At 42.8% G+C, this 22,715-nt stretch overlaps 1 protein-coding gene and 1 long non-coding RNA gene across 5 annotated transcripts; one reads left to right on the plus strand and one right to left on the minus strand.

The window, feature by feature from the left end:
- The first annotated feature begins 2,816 nt into the window (after nucleotides 1–2,816).
- On the plus strand, nucleotides 2,817–5,459 carry si:ch211-222l21.1. The gene is made up of 5 exons (XR_002426744.2): nucleotides 2,817–3,017; nucleotides 3,617–3,700; nucleotides 4,087–4,156; nucleotides 4,357–4,430; nucleotides 4,530–5,459. It is a non-coding gene; the product is annotated as a prothymosin alpha (long non-coding RNA).
- Nucleotides 5,460–8,094: 2,635 nt separating this feature from the next.
- Nucleotides 8,095–21,790, minus strand: slc45a1 (solute carrier family 45 member 1). 4 transcript variants are annotated; one of them, XM_021307996.2, is made up of 10 exons: nucleotides 21,596–21,790; nucleotides 20,610–21,068; nucleotides 20,423–20,515; nucleotides 19,308–19,532; nucleotides 17,099–17,943; nucleotides 16,842–16,995; nucleotides 16,551–16,727; nucleotides 16,225–16,430; nucleotides 11,101–11,326; nucleotides 8,095–8,766 (listed from the first exon to the last, which is right to left on the minus strand). In XM_021307996.2, exons 2-10 carry the CDS (start codon nucleotides 21,028–21,030, stop codon nucleotides 8,738–8,740), a joined length of 2,376 nt encoding a protein of 791 aa, XP_021163671.2. In that variant the 5' UTR covers nucleotides 21,031–21,068; nucleotides 21,596–21,790; the 3' UTR covers nucleotides 8,095–8,737. The 4 variants fall into 4 exon arrangements, with proteins under 4 accessions (XP_021163671.2, XP_021163669.2, XP_012736829.2 ...); XM_021307994.2 differs by having other exon boundaries at nucleotides 8,098–11,326; nucleotides 20,610–21,050; XM_012881375.3 differs by having other exon boundaries at nucleotides 8,098–11,326.
- Nucleotides 21,791–22,715: the final 925 nt, after the last annotated feature.

Here is a 22,715-nt window from a genome sequence, read left to right on the forward strand (position 1 = left end):
GCTGCCACCTCCATGCTTCTCCAGCCTTCTCCTGATTGATACCTTTGCGGAGTTGCAAATGGTGCACAATGAGATTATTGTCTAATCCCATGCAAGCACATCACAAAGCTATGATGCAAATGTTAGTATAATCCTACAAGAACGGCTGAACTTTATCTATAGATTTATCCGATTTTCTACAATTGACGGTGGGTGTGAAAACTGAAATATAATCCAAATGTCACTCAGTAAAACTTTTAGCATGCAAATTTGTTAGTAACCACTGTATTGCAGCGTTTCTATTTAATTCTATGTTGTTTTTTTTCATGCCACTCCTATCACAAGTTTAATTTTCAGTTGATTTCTAAATTGATTTTAGTCTGATTTAAAGTGAAAAGATTTTGGAAAGAATTTTTCACGGTCTGGATTTTAAAATATGTGCTTACACTTTGGAGAGCGGCCACATATTTAAGTTAAAATCTTTTATTGTGCCACCACGGTTCATGAACCCGAGGAACACATTCAACATGAGAAATGCCTGCCTGAAGAAGAATCTAAATCATTGAAGAAGAAAAAAAAAACAGCTTCTACTCTGAGCAGAACCCTTTGATCTCTAAGAGTAATTACACTCCTCATAATTATATTCCAGCTGAACGTGGGGTGGATGACAACACAGGGCCTGGAGGCGTCTTCAGAGTCAGGGAGACTTGAACGTTTGTGATAGAGGCAGATTAAAACTGACACAGAGCGGGTTGGATTTTTCTAAGCTTCAAAAGTAGAGGCTTTAAAGAGGAGAAACAGTGTCAAGGTAGCCAGCTTGAATGTGCTCAGACAAGTCCGGGACATATTTAAGATTGCTTAAAACAGAAAGTTAAACCGTGCCATAGGTGGAGTGCACTGAAATTAGTTTTTAACAAAGGACCTAAATGGGTGGTGGATAGTTGCGGTGATGACTGAGTAGTAAATGATACTTATCTGGAAATGAAAAGCATTTCTGAGTGGAACAATGAATGGGAGTGGCAAAAGTTCAAGGTGAAATGATTTTGCTGATGATGCAACTGGATAGATGTCTATTTGACGTTGTATTTGCTTTTCGGGAAGAAAATTATTTTTCCAGTGCCTGTGCATCCCGTCTATCTGTCGTTAAAAATCGGCTTGCAAAAATATTAATTCTGTCAGTTTTTTACAGCCACAAACTTCTATGTGTTTATTGAAAACTAGATGGAAACAAAGTACATAACCTGCTGAAATCTTTGCTCATTCAGACTTTTGCTGGGCCATTGTGACTCATGATTACGGTTTGATCTAAACCATTTCAGCGTTGCTCTGGCTGAATTTATAGGATGGTCGTGCTGCTAGAAGCTGACTTTCCACCCGAGTCTAAAGTCTTCTGCAGCCTCCAACAGGTTTTCTTACAGCTGTGTATTAAGCTCCACTCACCTTCCTATCAACTCTTCTCTTTCCTTGTTAGAGAAAAGCGTTCCCACAACATGATGGTGCCACCACCATGTTTTACGGGCGGGGGCGGTGTGTTTACAGTGCACTGTTAGTTTTTAAACAAAGGGTTTTTGTGTTGAAGCCTATAGGTTCAGTTTTGTTCTCATCTGAGGAGAGCATATTCTCCCACATGTTTGCTGTGTCCCTTACATGCTTAAACAGAGCTTCTTGTGGCTTCTTTCAACAATGACTCTCCTGTTGTCCCCTCTTCCATAAAGGTCAGATTTGCGGAGTGCAAAGCTTATAGGTGACTTCCTCACTTGAGCTGTAGATTTTTGCAGCTCGTCAAGATTTGCTCTAAATGTCCTTCTCTGGTCCGTCAGTTAAAGCGAATCTCTATTTCTTTTTAGTTTTGCAGTTGTGCCATAATCTTTAAATTGTGGTGTTAGCTCCGTGTTGATCTATCACATAAAATTCTACCAACATATATGTTTAAACGTGTGGTTGCATTAGTATGCATTAGTCCCAAACTCCTCATGTCAAATATGATGTTTGGCTACCTTTACGCCTGCTTACAAATCAGAGGAAAACTATTGAATATTTAAAGGAGCAATAAAGACCGTTTTAGGTGATTTGCTTTTAAACATCTGTGCCTAATAAACCTACGTGTCATAAGGTTGCTAATTTATTACTTCAGTGGGTATGCAAAACATATCTGATTGATAGCTGCATTTTTTTTTTTTTTTTTTTTTTTTTTGTCCACGTTAATAGAGTAAATAATTTAACATTTTTGTGTTAGAAGCGAATGTTTACCCTCCAGGTTGTGCAGGCATGGTGTTGCTTATTAATTCGCAGTGTAGTAAATTAAAGATGTAGAAGTTGTGCTAATTGCTTTGGCATGAGCAATGGTCGGGTCTTGCAAAGAGTGTAAGCACACTTAATCTGGTGCGCATTTGAAGAGTTAAATATGGAAAGGAGGAGTGGCCGCCTGCTACTCACACAGTCACATTATTCCGTTTTTCTCTCTGTAATTCGACACCTTATTTCTGCAGAACAGACCGCTCAGACAAAAGATGTTGCCTGTGGCCATGTGGTGGAAACACGTACGACACGACAAAGACGTAGACGAGGATTTGAGTGTTAAAACTTTATAAAGTGTTCACTACAATCTATTGTTCGCGTTTAAACTCGAAAACCTAAACCATTTTTTTGATGTTTAGTCAAATAATATATAACAGCGCTTTAAAAACAATCAGCCAATCACTGACGGGTTCTTCGGAAGGCGGGTCTTATAGTTATGACCGACATAACATTCATCCAATCGGTGTCCGCGGTAGCCGACTTCGTCCAATCAGGTGCGAGATTGAGCTGTAGCATCCAACGAGAGTGGATTTTCAACGAGCTCGAGAGAAAAGCGGAGAAGGGAAGACATCATTTCTCTCTGTGTCTGCGGGGCTAAACGCACACGAAGGCAACGAGACGGAGGGGGAAAAAATAAAGTCTTTTTCAACAGGATTATATTTATATAAAATACTTCACAGAAACTAGCCATGGCCGATACAGCTGTTGATACAACCGCCACCACAGAGGTTACAGCCAAGGTGCGTCTTGTTCTGTTTGAATCGTTGGAAGTGTCGCGTTGAAAAAAAGAAAAAAAGATTGAGCTAACTTTTTTTTATATTATATATATATATAAGTCGTAACAGTTTTACCGAAACAGACCGTAAATGTTGTGTGAAACGTTAGCGTAGAAAATTACTAAACTTGAAGTAACGTGTGTGTACTCAATGAAAGGGGTATTGCCTTTTTAAAATGGCAGTTTTTCGACGTCGGTGGTCGACTCGGTGTATTTCTTGTCGATGTTCTGTCAGGAAAACCTGTTGTTGTGTGTCTGTGAGTTGAAAAAAATGCGCCAATGTGGACCGCTTCGAGGAGACAAAGCGGCTGAAACGGTGCAGCTGGTGAAGCGGAGCTGCTGTGGGCGGGAAGCCGAAGCGCGTTCACATTGCGCGGCGTGGACGTCTTTTCTCAACTGTTATTCGCCCCTTTTTTTTATAAAAATGTGTTTCAAACACCCTTTTATTTCCCCCCCTTTTTTTTGTAATTTATTTATTTTTTGGTCGTCGTTGAAACCGCGGTTGTCTTTAGGTGAGTTTACTTTCCGCGAGTGAAACGCTGACTCCGAGCTCTTATTTTGTAGGAGCTGAAGGAGAAGAAAGAAGCCGAAGCGGAGGAGGAGAAGGAGAAGACGACCGACAGCGGGGAGGCACCTGCCAATGGCACAGTGAGTCTGGGGCTCAAACCCCGCCGCCGCCGCATGGCCTTTTGTCTTAGCGCCTCTCATGGTGCAGGTGTCGCTGCGCGCCCGGCGGCTCCCCCTCCTGCTCAGCTGCTCCCACCATTCCGGGCTTTGTTTGGGTTGTGAAACGGCACAGATGTTAACAGCCAGCAAGCCTCCCTTTTTTTTTTTTTTTTTTTTTTTTTTTTTTAAAGGCGGTCTCCCTTGGCCTCTCTAGCCTGTGTTTTCTCACAGCTTGGTAGTTAATCCTCTGGGGAAGGTGATACGGTCTCCACACACTTCCCCCTTTTTTTTTTAAGTGATCCCAAAGTAGAGTCAATTTGCTAGTCATACAAAGTTGTTTATTTATTTATATTTCCTCTTTTTTTCAGAATGGTGCTGAGCATAGTGACAAAAAGGAAGAAACTACAGAGGAGGAGGAGGAGAAGAAGAATGGAGCTGGTATGTTGCATTTTTATTATTATTATTTTACTTTATCTCTTGCATTGAAGTGCTGTCATGTTTCCTCTCCTTGCCCTTGATGCATTAATTTCAAGTACGGGTTCACCCTGAACAAGCGCTACCTGGCTATGGGTTGTAAAAAAAAAAGAAAAAAAAGAAAAAAGGCTGTAATTTATGATTTGACACCACTGTCTTCCCAGAAAATGCGGAGGCGGCGCCCCCTGCTGAGGAGACTGATGCACAGCCTGTAAAGCGTGCAGCTGAAGAGGAGGAGGTGAGGCTGAATTGCGGTCGCTCTTGAGTAAGCTGGTGATTTCTGCTGTTTCGCTTGCATATGAAACCAATTTTTTTTATTTTCTCCCCCCCCATTCAGGACAAAGCTGAGACAAAAAAGCAGAAGACAGAGGAGAATGGGGATTCGAAAGAGGCAGACGTGGAGGCCTAAGTCTTTACCCTGCTACTCGTTCGCGGCACTGTCCACCAGCCTGGTCAACATGGCTTCATAGAGCTTGTGCTTTCAATGTTTTCGATAAGAGATTTTTCCTTTTTTTTTTGCGCGCGCTCCCATGTTTTTCCACATTGCACTGGAGTCTTTTGAGATGTAGTGGCCCTGCATACTTCTTTTTTATGAAATGTTATTTATTGGTCTTGAAAATGAGCTTTTTTTCTACTTGTTCGAGTCGGGCCACGCCACAAGATCAGTTTTCTTTTTCATTTCCTGACGTTTCACATCAATATGTTTTTTTTTTTTTTGAAGCACAATCTCTATGCAAGTGTTGACCAGGTGATTCATACATACAGGCAGCTGCTCACCCTCAAGGCTCATGTTGACCTCTCAGATACACTTAAAAAGGACCAAAGATAAGCTTTAAGCAGGGGATAATAGACAGTTGTTGGCTTTGTTAGCTGAGGTGTCAATTTTTGTGTTAAGCTGCTACTTAAAATCCTGCCTGCCCTGTTAACATGACAGATGGTGCAAATGAGTAAAAGGGGCCGTCTCTTACACCTCCACTGATTGTGTAACCATTTTTTTTTTCTGTGGAGGCAGGAGTTTGCAATGTTAATTAACCCCTCTTAAATCTTAAAGCTTTGGTCATTCGTTCTGTATGCATTCCACGCAAGTTTGTACCATTTATACTTCTTTTTTTTTTTTTTCTCCCTTGCATTTTCAACGAGTTTTATGTTTTGGTTGAGTAGCCCACTTCTGTGTAGACCGCCTTTTTCATAACCAGAATGGCATTTGGTTACTTCAGCCACTGCTTTGTATATTCTGATTAAGAAATAAATTTGTCTTTTTACTTAAGTGTCTGTGCTGTTTCTATGTTAATAAATAACTGGTGTCCTCTGAAGCTGTAATCTGTGGCTGATGTCACTTGACCCACTTTTTTTTGTCTTTAACATGGAAAATGGCTGGCTTAGCGGCAGGAAGCAGCAGGGATAATTTCCCTCACTTGGTAATGGAACAGGATGGAGGACGATCAATAGTTAGCTGTAATGCACGGGCTCCCCCGTGTGGCGTAGTAAGGAACTTCAGCCTCTAGTGAAAATGATCAATGGTTCACATCAGGTCTGATCCAGAGGTACTATACTTCAGCAAAGCTTTGTTACAGTTCATTTTAAATTGCAGCGAATAAAACCCCAAAATCTAGTTTCCTGGTAATTTTTTATATAAATCAAATAAGGGATTTTTTGTACAGAAATTTGAACCTTTTATCAGGACCATATGTGGTGTCAAAGGCTGCTGTCCTGCAACTTTAAGGTGTATTTGCCCCATCACACATGACTCGTATATCAGTTTCTTGCACTGAGCTATATTATACACTGGAGTGCTGATTTTGCCGAAAAACTGAAGTCACTGGCCGCCATCTTGCTACTCCCTACTCTCTCAGAATCCCATATAGGATTTGGTTGCAACAACAAGCAGTTTTCTGGCTGTGGAAAAAACGTTTCACAGGTAATTCTACAGTCAGTGGATGTACTAACACTATCAACTACTAGGAATTTTGGTGCTGAAATATTTTACATGTTATTCATATTTTATATATATGTAATGTTTTTGTATATTGTTACTTATATATTTATAAATGTTTTATATATTTAAATAAAAAGCTAAATATTTCAGCACATGACTTTTTCACTACTTGATGGTTTTAGAACATAACATAAAAGTATATGGCATTTGACATTTTAAAAGTTTTAAGCCCCCCCTAAACATGAGAAAATCCTCGTTATTCGATGCTGTAGTGCACATATTCCCTAGTTACTGGGGGAAATAGGGAGTACCAATATGGCGGCTGGTGGCTTCAAAGCGACTCGTTCTAACAGCGGGCGATTAGCACTCCAGTGTATTATATAGCTCAGTGGTTTCTTGACCTTTAACAGTGTCAACAAAACACTATTGTGGGTAGGAGCTTCAGACTGCTACAATTTCAGCCTTTAACTCATTTATCATTAAGTGTTAACACGCACAGGGATGATTCTAGTCAAATCTGGGCCTAAAGCCTTCCAAAAATGAAATACAAAGTGTACGCTCTCCTCTCCTTGTATATTTATTTTCCTGAGGTGAGCTGTGCTTATACGTCATGTCACGCAAAGGATTGTGGGATTCCTTATAGCTCCTTAGCGCCGGTAAGGGACCTCTCAAGATTCCTGTGCTAAAGTAGCTATGAATGGAAAATAAAAGGCTCTTTGTCCTACCTCCTTTACTAACCACACTATATCAGGACAGCACTTATCATGGCTGAAGCTGACGCACTCCCACTTTGGCTGGAGAGTCCTTACCAGTTACACATTTTCACATGCAGCCATGATAAGTGGTGTCCAAATAGTGTCATTAGTAGGAAAGGTGATAGGAAAAGGAGCCTGCATGCTTCCTACCATAGCTCCTTTAGCATAGGAAGGTCGCGATATCCCTCAATAGCGATACAGAGCTATAAGGAATCCCATAATCTTTTGCGCGACATGACGTATAAACTCTGCCCACCTCATGGAAATGAACAAAAATGTCCGGACAGAAGAGAGCGTGCATTTGCAGTTTATTTTCAGAAGGCTGAAGCCTTGGATTTGACTCACATTATCCATGTGCGTTTCCGTCACGTAATGACGTCAGAGTTATGGGCTGTACGAAATGGGCACAGCAGTCCGAAGCTCCTTTCCTCCCAATAGAGTTCCTACTGTTGACCTCATGAAATGTCAAGGAACAGGAGCTAGGAGCTATTGAATGTTTTGGACACAGCCCTTGATTGCTAGTAAAGCAGTTTAGCCGTTTATTTCAGATGTGTAGCGCAAGGGACACATCTAAAAGTTTCAGGACGTCAGCCCTTGAGGATTTGGGTTCGAAACCACCAAAGTAGACTCGTGGTCAGGACTTCTTTTGGATGACGTACTGCATGGAGATGATTAGCTGGTGCTCCTGCTAAGGTGTCACAGAAGTCCAGGTTGCTTCAATGGTGGCCTTAAGGTCGCGTTGTGTTGTCTCATCTTGAAGCTCCGACTCCAGCCGCAGTCCACTTCTAGTAAAAAATCCCCGAAAGAAATCTTAAATTCACAATCCTCTCAGAGCTGCAGTTGTCCCAGTTTTGTGTCTCCTAAACTTTCTGCTAATACGCTCTGATCGCGTAGCGGTCAGCTTTTTTAGCTTTGACCTTTAGTGGCGCACCCTCCCAATGACTGTGCTGGACAACTGTTCAGTCAGCAGTCCTCCCTGTGGATGTGTCGGCCGTGACCTCATTCTGGGTTTAAAATCCTCAATCAGTTTTATGTAAAACTCTGCTGTAATGGCTGAAAATATATCACGTTAACGAATGTTTGATATAGTTTCACTTTTTTCACAGATCCATGCAAACGAACCTTCCGATAATGTTCTGAATAATTTAGATGCACGCGTAATCGGCAACCACATTTGCACTGAGAGACAAAAATAATCAACACAGGAGTCAAAAGTGGCAAAAATGATCATTTTAGTTTTGAACTGAACCCTGAATCAAAGTAGCCTTTACATTGACGCTAATATAGAGCAGTAAGGAGGTACCATCTAACACAAAGCGTGTTCTATTTCTTCCTCAAGCAAGCTGCAACAGCGAGATCCATACAGATCCTGTTTCCCCAAGAACCATCAGCGTGGCGGGCATCCCATCAGTCCAGTAGGCTTTAATAGTCGGCGATTACTGACATTCTGAAGGTTGAGGTGCTCGGGCGGAGCCGTAAAAATAAAAGGCTCTACATTACGATACTTTCTGCCTTTATGAACAGTTGACATGGCACGGCAGATGCAACAACAAATAAAAATATGTCTGCTGATGGCGATGAGATATTCAGGATCTAGAGAGGATGAAGAACTTCCAGTGAAGACCTCTGCCGACAACCCAAAGGTTATCTTCATACAGAAAGGATGGGCTGAGCACGGTGGAGCAGAAGCCTACTATTTTAAGCATGCACCCTAACGATGACAGGAAGGACTCGCTGCTGGCTCTGCGAATCCCCGCAGTCATTTATTAATTTTTTTTTTTTTTTTAAACGTCGTCCGTCCCACAGTCCACATGAGTCTTCTCTCTGTTTGCCGTTCCTCTGATTTGCTTGGTTTCACACCCCAGTTTCAACTTCTCCTCTTCCTGACAATGACAAGAATCACTGTCATTATTACAATGGAATGGCCGGGAGTACGCTGACGGCTCAGAGATCTGTAACGTGGCTTAGTGAGGACCCACTACACTGGTCTCTGTGTCTGTTTAAGCACTGTGTGTCAGCTGATGACTCAACCCTTAGCTGGAATTGACTCAAAGTGGTGTGTACTATGCTTAATCTTTGAATAGACGGTGAGAAAAGGGTTGTATTTGCAGCTAAAATGCACAGAAGCACTCCTAAACTACGGGAAAGTATACAGCTGTGACCAAATGCTTTAGGACTGACTGAAGCTTTACCGTTTCAGTGTTTGTGGTGGAAATCTGCATTGAGTTTCTGGTGCTACGAAGCGGTATCAGACATAATTCACGTCACAAAGATAAGAAAAGTTGACTAAAATGGCTAAAATCACATTTGCGCCGCAAAAAAACGAATAACAATAGGAGAAAGCGTCGTCAAAGACATCGCTTTGTGATTCTGGTTGAATCAGAAGAGCAACAGAGCTTTGGTCCTCTATATTCTCTTTGGTTACTCTTCAAGGAAACACGTGTCATCATGGCTTTGCATTAAAAGCGGTTTTCTTGCAAAATATATTGTTAGTAAAAACAATAATAAAAAACTGCACCCAAATTGACCCTTAACAAAATCCTCGCTCACTTGGAGGAGGGAGGTTCAGTTGCTGTAAAGAAAGCTTTAGGGTGCCCAAGAAAGTCAAGCAAGAGCCAAAACTGAGACGCACGTCAAAAACCAACCCACGCCTGGGCCGTCCGGTCAGGACTCAACGCTCCAAGGAGCAAACCTGTTCCACCCACGAGTTTTAAACCATCATAATATAACTATTCGTGGCTATAGTCCAGTAATCAGCTCTGCCTTTGTGCCCTTGAGCAAGATGTGCCTCAAACTGACAAACAACTCAGTTCATTTCAATTCAGTTGATGCATAAAAGCGCCCATTCGGAACAAATGTCGTCTTAAAGGCACTTTAAAAAAAATAAAGTTATAGCTCCCGATCCCTTAAAATCAGGGATAGGGGGTTGCCACCGACGCAGAGCTTGTTCAAGAATGGCAGCGGCTCGTTTTTTTTTTATCAAGCACCGTGAGCTGGAGACTTACAGATCTTTTTGCCTCGTGCCGTGAGGGACCGTGAAAAACACAAGGACAGGCTGGCATGTATCGCCGCATACGCACTGGACTGCAGAGGAAAGGGTTAAAGCTCCTCCCTCCACTAAAGACTCCCTCAGATTGTTTGGGACATCTGGGGAAGAAAACAGCTTTTTTTTTTGCTCAGGGGAAAGGTGAAGACTGGTCCAGACTCCCACTTCTGACTAAAAACACTGGCATGATTCATCCGGCAGAGCGGAGAACTGTTTCACAAGGCGGACACGCTGACGGCTACACGGATCCAAACCCAGCGTGCTGTATTTCAGATCAAACGGCTCTGAAACGTTTATTATAGAACGTCGCTAAACGGCAGACACATCCAACACTGACGCAATAAAGTTGGTGAAAGGCAAAACTATCAGTCAGAAAACCTTCGGCCACCCCTGTACTCGACATCCCGGTTAATGTTTGAAAGCTGTCAGGTCTATGTGAGCTGGAACAGTGTGAACGGCCATTGGCGGCACTTTTTTTTTGTTAAGACAATCCTGCTGAAGTGTGATGTTAGTACTCTGACTCAGAGAAACAGGCAGGTAGACATTCCTTTGACCTCGGGACCAAAAGCAAAAAAAAAAACAACAAAAAAAAAAAAGCTTTGAGAAACCACACTGCAGCAGCTCATGCAGATGTTAGGCAACTGATCAAAAGGAGGAGAAGAGGGAAGAAGGCTGTGGTTAGTTAGCGTGCGCGTAGTGATTCACACTGCTGTCCTAAACACCAAAAACAAGAAAAGCCAATAAAGAAAGGATGCACGATAAAAAGAAATCAGGCAAATAAACAGAGTTCGGCTCAGCCACACACACAGAGACACACACATTCAGAGAGGAGGTCACATCTGCATGGAGCTCAGAACAAAGCATGGGCACACACACTGTATGAACACACGTGTATGCTCGGGTTGTGGCCAATGTCTGTCTGTCTGTCTGGCTCTGAGAAGAGCAGCGCTGAATCATGGGAAATCTACGAAGCTGTGCTGAAACAGTGTGCGGCAGGACGTGCAGTGTGTCTGTCGCTGTCAGCGCTACGGAGCTAGACGCGCTCGCACACCGAGCGACGGTGTGGGAGCGCGTGGCGTTCTGTGGTTTCTTGTGAGCGTAAAGTGAATGGAGAGGCTTTTTTGTCAAGTGTGCGCCAGTAACGGCTGGGTCTCGCTTTCGGGGGGCTCACCCTCAGGGGGGGGCAGCTGGTACACCACGCAGAGGGAGGAGTACAGGCAACCCACGAATGACATCAGGCTTGAAAAGTACATCACCCCCTGAGCCCCGCCCACCAGTGAGGTCAGAGGCCCCATCGCCACAGAGACCAGGATCTGAGCCAGGAAGTACTGACAGCTGAGCAGGGAGATGTCGACCCCCATGCCGCGCCTGGTCCCCTCCTCGGACGAGCCGCAGAACTGCAAGACAGACACGGACAGTGCGGTGAATCGGGTGGAATGAAAGAGAGTACCCGCATTAAACAGATTATTGTCAAGTTTCCTTCATAATCCTGTTTTCAGAACTTTCACATATGTGAGTCTCATCCGCCCAGGCAAACAGGACTTTTTAAGCTTTCTTTTTGGCGCTCTCGCACAAAGGCCAGATTTGTTAACCTGACCCTAGCCAGACATATGTCGCTCCACCTAGCTCCACTCACATCCATCTGGGACAGATCCATAGGAATGTCCTTTTTTGAAGGCTGGGCCTTATCAAAAATCCTTGCATATGATTGGATAAGCCACTTGTCTGTCATCTTTATCGACATGCTATTTCAACCACTCACAACAAAAGCCAACCTGTGACGCTGTGAGAGCGACGCAGGAAACGTGTGCTCTAGTGTCACGCATTTTATTGACAGTGAGCTGACAGGAAGAGGGGAAGACAGGCGGCAAAGCGCCGTGGGTCGGAGTCGATCCCGGGCCGACCGCGTTGAGGACTAATAGGCCTCCTAATATGGTTCGCGCTAACCGCTACGGACGCTCCCCGGAAAACAAAACTTGCCAAATCCGGTCGAGAGAAGGGCGAAAACATCGTTTCCACCAACAAAAGCCTTCAGAGGCGTTCTCTGATGTTCTTTTAATGAAACAATATTAGGTAGATTGGACAACACGGAAGAAACAGCAGCATCAATGTTAACGCTTGTTTCCTCGATGCGAGCCGCCATTGTTGTCTGAATCTAAACAGTCTCACGTCACGGTCACTTCTCCACTACGTCACATCTATGAAACTCCAGCACTGCGTCCTGATTGGCTGGACAATAAAATGGGTTGAAGAAATCGCTCTCTATGGAGGAGGTCCCAGATGGATGTGAGTGAAGCTAGGCGGAGCGATATCCATCTGGTAGGTTACACATTTGTGGCGTGCACAAGTAATAGTTGCCCTGCCAGCAGATCCTAACACCTGAGCTCTGGATCCCTGCAGCTCCTCCAGAGTTCCCACTGGACTCCGGGGTTCTTCTCTGACTAATGTCCTCCTTGCAGGTCCGGTCCTTCAGGTGGAAGACCATTGCTCTGTTGATTTGCAGCTGTGCCATGCTCTCTAAAAGCTGCTGTTAGGACACTGTTTAACAACCTAACCCAGCTTTACATCTGACCCCAACTTTATCCCTGACGTGTCTGTTGTGTCCTTTGGTCTTAATGTTACTTGATGGTTCACTAATGTTCCCTAGGGAACCTTTGGAAGTCTAGACAGAACAAGCGAGTTTCTACTGAGCTCAAACGACACACAGGTTTGATCTGCCCATTTGGTGACTCTAGTGGGAAGTCGTTTGCGCTGCTTTATGTTAAGAGTTATCAGAGTTTAGGGGGGTAAATACTAATGAACAACCACACTTTTGCAGTTTTGTCCTTCCTCTTCTCGGTTATGGACTATTACGTGTTATTGGAATCCCAATAAAATACACTAAGGTTTGTGGTTGTAACATGAAAAGATTTGAAAAGGTTCAAGTGAAATAAATGCTTTGCTAAGCAATGTTATACATGCGTACTTGGTTCTAAATAAAGCTTAAGCAACAGCAAGCTGAATGTGAAGTGTGAAATGGGGCCCCGGTAACATTTACAATATTACTTTCGGTTTTGAACTGTCTGAACTTTTCAGAGAAATCCATTCTGCAGGCTTAAACTGAGAAAATGACAAGAGTAACAAGGCTTTCCAAACTTTCCTGCAGGGCATTTTCCTCTGGTGCCTGGCAGATTGTCACAGCATCCAAGAAAAAACAAGTAAAATAGCAACAGCTAAATATTGTCCCAAAGGAGTTAAGATCCTCTTTGTTTGACATCGGACACAGGCGCTAGCACAGCGGCCAGAAAAACAGCGAGACAGAAACTGTAAACCCAGGTGAAGATACAGAAAATGTTTTTCAAGACCTGGCAGTTACGTATGTTTATTGAAGCTGGTGTAAAAACATGTTTAGCACTGGCATTTAATGTCTTTATTTAGTATGGGAAAGCATGGATAAAAGTAATAATCCCAACTGCTCAGCGGTACGTAAAGTGTTATTGTAGCTTGACACGTCGCTGCAGAAAAACTGACACCCTAAAGATTATTTGTGCAATGGTTATAGTCTGAAGTTAATAACAAATATTGGTCAAGTGCATTAGAAATAGTTGTCGTTTTTAAGGGAATGGCTTTAATAAAGCAGTAAGAAGATGAATGGACAAAACAGCAACATCTTATTGCTGAATAAATTGATAAAAACGATTATAATCTGTACAAGATAAGGGGATATCTAAGAAATGTGCTTCTTCATCAAAACTTTCCTTTTTGGATTTCATGACACTTTTAAAGAAGTGCTGTAGATCTATTCTGGGCAATTTTTAAGGTAACTTGAATGTTGCTTTTAGGAGAGGCGTCTTAAAGAGAGAGGAACTATCAGCAGTCCCTGTCAATAGTTTACATACGCCCCGTCATCAGCATGAATGTTGCCTAAATTTGGGGTTTTGAATCTTTTTTTAAAGGTGGTATGATAATACAAAGTAAAACTTTCAGCATCAGCAAGCTTCTGCTGCAACTCTGATGGGATATTGGACCACTCTTCTTATCAGAACCAGTGGAGATCATTTAAATTAGTTTGTTTTGTTGGGATTGGTCAATATATTTTTGATGAGGTCCAGGAAATAGGGCAGGTGATTCCAGAGCTTTCATGATTTCATCTAATTATTATTATTTTTTTTTACCGTTTATCGATATTATGGAAAATGTCTTATTATGATAAAAATCTGGATTCATCTGGACAACAATAAATTAATGATGTTTAAAACTGAAAAAGCTATTGTCAGGGTTATTTTTCACCATTTTCCTCACTGCTGGTTCCCTGAGAGCATTAACAAATTGGAAAAAGTGTTTAAATACATTTACTGTGTGCAGTTTAGTGCTAAAAATAAACGGGTATTTACGTAACCGGTGTCACCAAGAATGAAAAGAACAAAAATTAGCACGACCCTTTGTGTTTATGGGACTTTGATTGATGTAACATGCAGTCACAGCCTTATAGTTACTTCAAAAAGACTGGAAAGAAGTTGTACATATTTTTTTTTTACTCTCACTTTTATTATCACAATAAATACCACAAAATATCATGATAAAATATTAAGTCTATATCACCCAGGCTTTTATTTAATCTACTTTTTGCAATGCACCAGTATCTCTCTCAGCAAACAACTCCTCAGCATGACGCTACATGACAGATGACTAAAGGAACACTGCAAAAACTGACCTAAAAATAAGTAAAATGTTCTTAAAATTTGTGTTTTTGGCCCTGATTTGAGCAAGATCATCTGCCAATGGAATGAGTATTTTGACCCCTAAAATAAGATAATTAGACATCCTGCACTTGAAATAAAATGATGGAAATAAGTTGTTCTTATTTTAAGTGCAAAAATTTTATTCCATTGGCAAATCATCTTAGTGACCAGCTCAAATCAAGGAAAAATACACATATTTCAAGAAAATTTGACTAATTTTTTGTTTCATTTTTGCAGTGAAGACAACTCCAGAAATTTAATGCCAGCCTGGTTGATTTAGTTCAAATTTAGATTAATTCTTTGTTTGGGTTCTTTGTCCTGCTGCAGCGCTCATTGTTGTCAAGGTTTCACTTGTCTGACCCAAAACTGTAACCTTCGTATGGCAGGAAATTGGTCTGGATATTCAGGCCCAACCGAAAAGCCACCATTACCTAGAACTGTCATTAAGGGGAAGTGGTTAGGAAACCACAGTCAGAGTGAAACAGGGCACCACTGTGATGCCCTAAACAGGAACACCTGCTCTAAAATCAAGCATTTCAAGATCGACAAATATCATAGACAATTTAATATTCTGCTCAGATAGCAGAAAGATGGGTTTGGCCATCGTGACATGAAATATGTTTTGGAGAGTCGAGGAGAGGTTATCAAATCAAAAGACACTTTACTGACTGTTAAGCATGGTGATGGCAGCATCATGCTGAAGGGCAGCTTTGTAGCCAGAGGTACCGCTATGTGGTGCGAGTGGCTGGAACAATCAAAATCCTGGAATAACTTAACCAAACCCTGGAACAGGCTTTGGCTAAGCTATGGAAAGTTATTAGGGTATGAGCTCTGTAATATTCCGAGTTTGGTTCTAGTTTATATTATTAGTTTTAGTTTTGTCTGGATCCTTGTTTAGGGAGTGTACTGTTTTGATTTACCTTGTTATTGTCATCACTTTTAGTCTTAGCCTGTTCTTCTGTCTTTAGGTTGTACTTCATAGTTGTTTTGTTTGTACAAATTCCTATATATTTTAAATATAAACAGAATAGTATTTTTACAAAACAACAAACTAAGGCACAAGAAAACACAGATTGCCACTCTCACGTTTTTGCAACACAGAGCTTCTGAAATAAATACCTACCCGAACTTATTCATATTCCTGTCAGATTTAGGTTTTCAACTATTTTTCTATTTTAACCACACGTTTCAATTCTATTAAATTCAGTTTAATTATTTATGTCACGATGGCCAAACCCATCTTTCTGTTTTCTGAGCAGAACATTTAATTGTCTATGATATTTGTCGAGTTTGAAATGCTTGATTTTGGAGCTCTATCAAATTAGCCCATTAGACTCAACAAATAGCCTAGAAAGAGCCACAATAAATGAAAATTGTGCTTTGAAATGCAATGTTGTGTAATCATCACACAGAGCAGAAAGACAAAAAAACAAAAAAAAGTTTAAATAAATCATAAAAAAGAAAATCTGCAACTGACGAGCCTCACTAGACCTGTGTGTTACAGACATTCCCAGGCTCACATGCGTGTAAACGAGCATGAAAGACACTGTTTGAGTGAAAGCTAAATCACTCACCTGAGGGCTCTGGTAGTATTCACACAGCAGAGAGTAAGGCAGCGTGCACAAAGAGGAGAAGAGCACCCCGTAGGTGACACAGAGCGAAAGCACCACGTAGAGGTTGGTGGAGAGCGTCGCAAGGCCTGTGCCCAAACCAAACGCCAAGTAGGCAAAAAAATAAAGAGTACGAAGGGAGAAACGTTCCTCCAGTTTCTCCAGTATGGCTGGAAGTTGTGAAGTAGACAAAAACAAAGGCAAAAGTCAGTCATTGCTTCGCGTGAATCCCACAAAACGAAGAGATTTTTTTCTCACACAAAAACCTCCCTGATGGGTTGACAGCTCACCTGAGTAGAAAGCAGCACTGAATGCATAGATGCACATGCCCCAGCAGCCCATGTTGACACCAGCGTTGTAGCGTTGGTACGCATCAGAGTTGTGGGGCGCTTTGGGGTCTCCTTCAAACACAACCTCGCCCATGAAGTCGGTGTAGAAGAGCAGCATGCCTTCAAATGACAACCAGCCTACGTATAAAAAAAAAAACAAAAGAGAAAAAAAAAACAGCAACAGAAACAAACATCAACTCATTCTATAGATTCAATGCAAAGATGTTTTACTGGGGGATTAAAGACTCTCACCCAAGAAATGATTAGTGCATAAACTCCTCAGAGAGGGAGGCATTCTGTAGATGGCTATACACAGCAGCTTCATGGACATCTGGGATTCCCCCGTCTCCACGTTTTCACTGAGATCACTCTCGTATCGTACTCCGTTTAGCAAAATATTTGCAACCTGGTCGAGAAGGGGGGAAAAAAAAAAAACCCACATGTAGTAAAATAAAATAAAACATCTGTAAGATGAAGAGCCTTTACAGCTGTCTGGATGTGTTGCCAACCTGCTGGCTGAAGGTCACCGTTCTCCTCCGCCCGTTCTCCAGCCCCACAATCTGCGTGGCCGTGGGCTCCTCCATCAGCGCCAGACTCTGAGGCCGCTTCAGGATCCCGGCAGAGGACCCCCGGTGCGGCCCTGCCCCCGACTGTGCGGCCTGAGTTCTTCCATCTCCGTCGGTCTGAGGCCCCTCCGCCCCCTGAGCCTCCCCGTCAGCCTGAGTCTCCCCCGCTGCAGGGTCACCTGCTTTCTCCTCTGAAGGCGGGGATTCTCCCGCAGCAAGGGGCACGGCTGTGGAGCCTGAAGTCAGGGCCGGGGGTGTCTGCTGACCCGTGTAGCAGTCTATAAGCACGCTGTCTATGTAGGAGGTTCCTAATGTAGAGGCAAACTCATTGATGCCAGTGAGTGAGCTGTCCCTGCTGATAAAGCTGCCATATTTTGGAGTGAGGGGACTCAGCGGCGATATGGGGCTGGTGAGGCCGGCGCAGAGACGCGCGTTGGCGCTGCAAGAGTGAGCCAAGGGGTCCGAATTACCTTGATGAGACTTGGGGAAGCTGTAGCTGTAGAGTCCGTCCTCGTCTTCCTCGTCCAGAGCAGCGCCGGGGGGAACAGGGGGAGAGGGAGGAAGAGGGAGGCTGGGGCTTTTCAGGTGGCTCTTACTGGAGTTGCGGTTGGGTTGGCTCTTTGGTAGCGGCCTCTCGGGGATGCTCACCAGAGTCATGGCGGTGGCGAGCACCAGAGTGATGCTGGTGAACAGGTATATGACCCGCAGCTGACCCCCCATGGACCTTCCAAACTGGGTCTGGTCCCAGTTGATGCCCCCCACAATGTAGCCAAATCCTCCTCCCAGCCCTGGGCGCGGAGAATGGAGAGAGAGAAAAGTGCAAAAGTAAGAAACAGCAGTTTTAAAGAGTGCATCTTTTGCTAGGTGCTAATTTTTGTGTCTTACCTGCAATCAATAAACTTCAGGCAAAAACGAGGGCCGGTTATTTTGACCCTTTACTATTTCATACCTTCGTATTTTTGGCTTTTTTTGTATCCAAAAAAGTCAGATATGAAATGAAGGTTTTGTCTGATGTGTGAGATTTTGTACCTGCCATGCTGTAATTTGCACCCACCAGGGACACTGTACCCTGTACAACTTACACTTTTTTATTATCTACTCATAGTCTGCTGTATGTAGTAGGCAGAAATTTAGTTTTAAGAACAATAGATGTATAGTAGGTATGGGTGTACTAGCAGGTAGAAGTGGGTAGAGTAGGCAAAAATTGCAATCAAGTAAAACTAGCCCTACTTCCAAATTATTTAATTACGTAGAAGTAAAAAGCACAACCATAAAAATGATTTAGTAAAAAAAAAAAGGTATTTGGTAGCAGACAAGAAATGTTTAGCTGTTTGATCTTAATGTTGGATTTATTTAATTGAAATGATGTAATTAGAGAGAAAAAGCTAATATTTTGTGCAAATTCATATATATTTTAAATATAAACAGTAAAGTGTTTTTACAAAACAACAAACTAAGCCACAAGAAAACACAAATTGCCACTCTCCCGTTTCTGCAACACAGAGCTTCTGAAGTCAATACCTACCCGAACTTATTCATATTCCTGTCAGATTTAGGTTTTCAACTATTTTTCTATTTTAACCACATGTTTCAATTCTGTTAAATTCAGTTTAATTATGTAGCACCAACTCACAACAAATATTTTTCTACTTGAAAGAAATGACAATGCTTTGGACTGATCCAGTGAGATATTCTGATGGGGAATCTGTGGAGGGAGCTAATGGCAAATAGGCCCTCCAGCATCAGAGACGTGGAGCTCATCATCAAAGACAATTCATCACAATTTAAGGCGTGCAAAGATTTGGCCAGCAATTATAACAAGCATCTGATGCTCTAATGGCAATAACAGCTTTTCCACTGTTTTTTTTTTTTTTAAATGGTGCCAATCTCTTACCAGCAGCAAACATCTTTGGGTGAATGAAAGGCGAGGCAAGCCAAGTTTGTTTGTTTAGCCCATTTCAGAAACAAGACAATTCAAAGTGCTTTAATAACTTTAAATCTACAAGAAGTGTTTGCAATTGTGACTTTAGCTTTACTTGACAGGACACCCCTGTTAAGGAAGAAAATATGTTATTGCTCTGCCCAAGTCTAAAAGATTTGACAAAAATAACATACCAAAAGAGATAAAAAAAAAAGGAATTGTCTTTATTACCTGCTAATAACGCATGGATGTTGAGCCCCCGATCCTGATCCTCCGGGCTGCACACGTCCATCATGTAGGCGTGGCTCGGGTTGTCTGCTGAATCGGCGCTGAAATCCATCAGAACCACCCCACACACCGTCAGGATGATTCCCCACTTGTGGTTTGATGCCGTGTCCGCCATGGCTCCCCCGAGGTCCCGTCCGTTCAGAACCAGGGTCAGCCCCATTAAAGCCCCTGAACAGAAGCAAAGCAGCACAAAATATAACATTTAATACATATTTTTAGATTCTGACCCACAAAGAAACGGTGGAAACCAAACAAATGTGAAATTATCCTATTAAGACAATTAAACAGGCTAGGCAAGGCTTCAACAGTTTTTATCCAATTGAGATCACTTTCTTTAATAATTAAGAGTAAAGCTTATTATTTAGGCTTAGGCTGGTATGATATATTATTACCTTTATTTAGAATAGACAATTAGCCATTATTCCTGCCATAGCTAATGTTTTATATAACGTTTTATTGAGCTACTAGATTAAACAAAATGTTCTTAATGTGTAAAACAATACACCTTTTAGTTATTCTAATTAGTGTGGCTCTTCCCTCTCAGGTAGCTTTCCAAACATCCGGCTAGTAGCTTAATTGTAGCTTTAAAACAATGTAAAAAGAGTGATGGGTGGGGCTTCTTTAGTTTTCACACAATGACTGTCCTTGTCGTTCCAAACAACCAAATCTTTCCTGTAAGTGAGGGTAATGTGTTGGACACCTTTTTGGGCCAGCTGACCAGCAGTGTGCAGCAGCAGCTGTGGAAGGGGCAGGTGCTGTGTTATTGTATAGTCCATTAAGCTGGGAGAAAAAAAAAAAAAACACTATAGACATGCAGAGGAACAGGAAGCTACTTTGTGTTTAAAGAAACTCCTGTTTTTTGTGTTTTCTGTAATAGTCTTGCAACATAAAACAAAAACCAAACAAAAAAAACATTGAAATACCTCTCTGGACTTTTTGTGTTATATTTTTCTTCTGTTCTTTTTTTGACTTTTCTCATAGTACCTTTGCCCTCTAAGGTCAATGACTTCATCCAATGCAATGCAGAATTCCTGTATTATTCTCTGAGCATGCCTCACCTACAGCCAGGGCAAAAATAAAGGGTCTCCTCCTCCCGAACCGGGACGTGCAACGATCACTCCATGCTCCTATAAGAGGCTGAACAAGGAACCCTTCCAGATAAACACAAAAGAAAGGATCTTTAGTCTATTATGAAATCCAAAAACCTCTTAAGGTGGCTCTCATACCTCCCGGTGATCCACTTACCAAGAATGGGACTAATGAACCACACCAGGCTGTAGAACTGATCCGGCAGGCCCATTTGCAAAAGCACCGGTGTCACATAGGCCGTCTCCATGGCGTAGCTGAACTCAATCCCGAACAGGATGCAGCCGTTCGAGAGCAGCTCCTGAAAGGTGCGTCTGGGGGGAAGTTCGCTGAGATCCAGCTGGTCCAGGGGACAAGGCGTGTTGGGCGGGGGAGGCGGGGAGGGTCGTATCAGCTTCCTGCGCTTGGGCTGTCTTTGGAAGTTGTTGGCTCTGTGACTGAGGTGCCGCGTGGTGGACGTTGGGAAGCTGGCCGTCTTGGGCAGCGAGGTCCTCCAGAGGCCTTCCTGAGCTGAGGGTAACCTCCCTCCTGGGCTGACCAAGAGGGGGTCAGTGGGGGTGCCCATGCCTGGAGATGACATCTCTCTCAAGCTGGAGCGCACTGCAGCATGTCACAACACTGTTACGCAACAACAAGAGAAAACTGAGACATGGTTAAACTGCGCTGTAGTGTTTTGGTGCTGCAGACGATTCCAGCTACGGCTAACAGCTGAGAGGACACTGCAGTGATCAGCGGACGCACTGCGTCCAGTGCGCATGTTGTGCGCAGAGCCCATGTGCTCTCGGCGGCTGATACAGCAGTGTGCTCTGCGGCAGTCCTCTCATGACGCCTGTTTCCATTTTAATTTTTCATGCAGGAAGACAAAGTCGGACACAATGGAGCCAAAGATGGCACTGTTACAGGGACAGTTCCTCGTTATCGGTTGCCCTTCAGCAAATATCTGGAGGGGGAAAAAAGAAGTCGGCTTGTTGGTTTTCCCGTAGCCTTAGCTCTGCTGTCTGATCCCGGATCCTTCGCAACTGATGCTCTGCATTTCTCCCGACTTGGCATTTAAATGTCTTAAAGGTGAACGCCACCACACGATCGAGCGTAAGGCGAATAAAAAAAAAAAAAAAAGGCGTGCAGAGATGAAAGATGATAATTACCTTCGTGGGGCGACTCGTCATTTATTGCGGCACACTGTGTAGGTAAACAGTGGAGCCATTATGATGTGCAAAGAGACGTGGTGTTAATTACGAGAGTCATGATTATTTTTTTTGTTGCTTTTTTCCCCCCTTTGATGCGTCTTCCCCCCCGCTCTCTCCTGCGTCCCTTCTCCTCCTCCCCCCTCTTCCTTTCTCCCCATTCGCCTCTTTTCCCGGTCTGTCCCGTGACGTCATGCCCCTCCCTGCAACATCAGCAGCACAAACGCATCTGCCCCGTCCACGCAGAGCGCGTCTTCCGGCGTGTTCACTACACACCTGCAGCGCACGTTTACGACACCTAAGAATAGTGAGATTTTACAGTTTATTTGACTGTCATCCATCACCCAGCAACCAAAAAACTAAAGGTTTTTATTTAGATTTATTAGGGTTCTCTGTTTTGTTTTTGCTCTGTTTTTTCATTATTTATTCTTCCAAAGTTCTCAGCTGAAACGCGTTGTGCAGCCCATGTGGATTTGTAACGAATCAATTGAATCAGGTATCTAAGTACAGAATGTGCACCGCTACTCAGACCCAGAAATACAGACCCCTCAACAACTAGGGGGCGCTATAACGAAGGACAATGCGTTTAGGCCTGTAACGACCAAACTACAACCTCAAAAACTTCATATCACTTTGTTTATTGGATGATTCTGCATCATCAAGGGAATTTGCACACCCTCGTTTCCCAGCTAGTTTTCACGCTATGGCTACAAATGTTGAACCTTTCTTGTTAAACTCCTACATTTTTTGTGCTGGCCAACATATTTCCCTGCCTAACTCAGTGCATGCATTCAAATTAAAAGTCGGAAAATTACTACAATTCCACAATAAGCATTAATTTCCCTTCTAAAAATGAGCAGCTTACAGATACATTCAACAATTTAGAGCTATTTTAGGTCTTATTTAGGAAAGGAACAGTATTAAATACAACACTCAAATTCACTATTTGTCACCAAAGTAGGCATACACCAATACTGTACTGCCATAATCTTCAGCCAAACAGTTTCAAAATGACACAATGGGTTTCACAACAGAACAGAAACAGAACACAATTTCAAAATATGAAAAAAAATCATCAGCT

Source organism: Fundulus heteroclitus, chromosome 20 (assembly GCF_011125445.2).
Source record: "Fundulus heteroclitus isolate FHET01 chromosome 20, MU-UCD_Fhet_4.1, whole genome shotgun sequence".
In the NCBI taxonomy this organism is placed as follows: Eukaryota; Metazoa; Chordata; class Actinopteri; order Cyprinodontiformes; family Fundulidae; genus Fundulus; species Fundulus heteroclitus.

Excerpts from the sequence above, each read along its gene's own strand:
- slc45a1 (XM_021307994.2), bottom strand. The coding sequence starts at position 21,030 with ATGTCATCTCCAGGCATGGGCACCCCCACTGACCCCCTCTTGGTCAGC. Across the intron at positions 16,996-17,098 it reads CGGTGACCTTCAGCCAGCAG|GTTGCAAATATTTTGCTAAA; the intron begins GTTGGCAACACA and ends CTTCTCGACCAG. Across the intron at positions 16,431-16,550 it reads CAGTGCTGCTTTCTACTCAG|CCATACTGGAGAAACTGGAG; the intron begins GTGAGCTGTCAA and ends CACAACTTCCAG.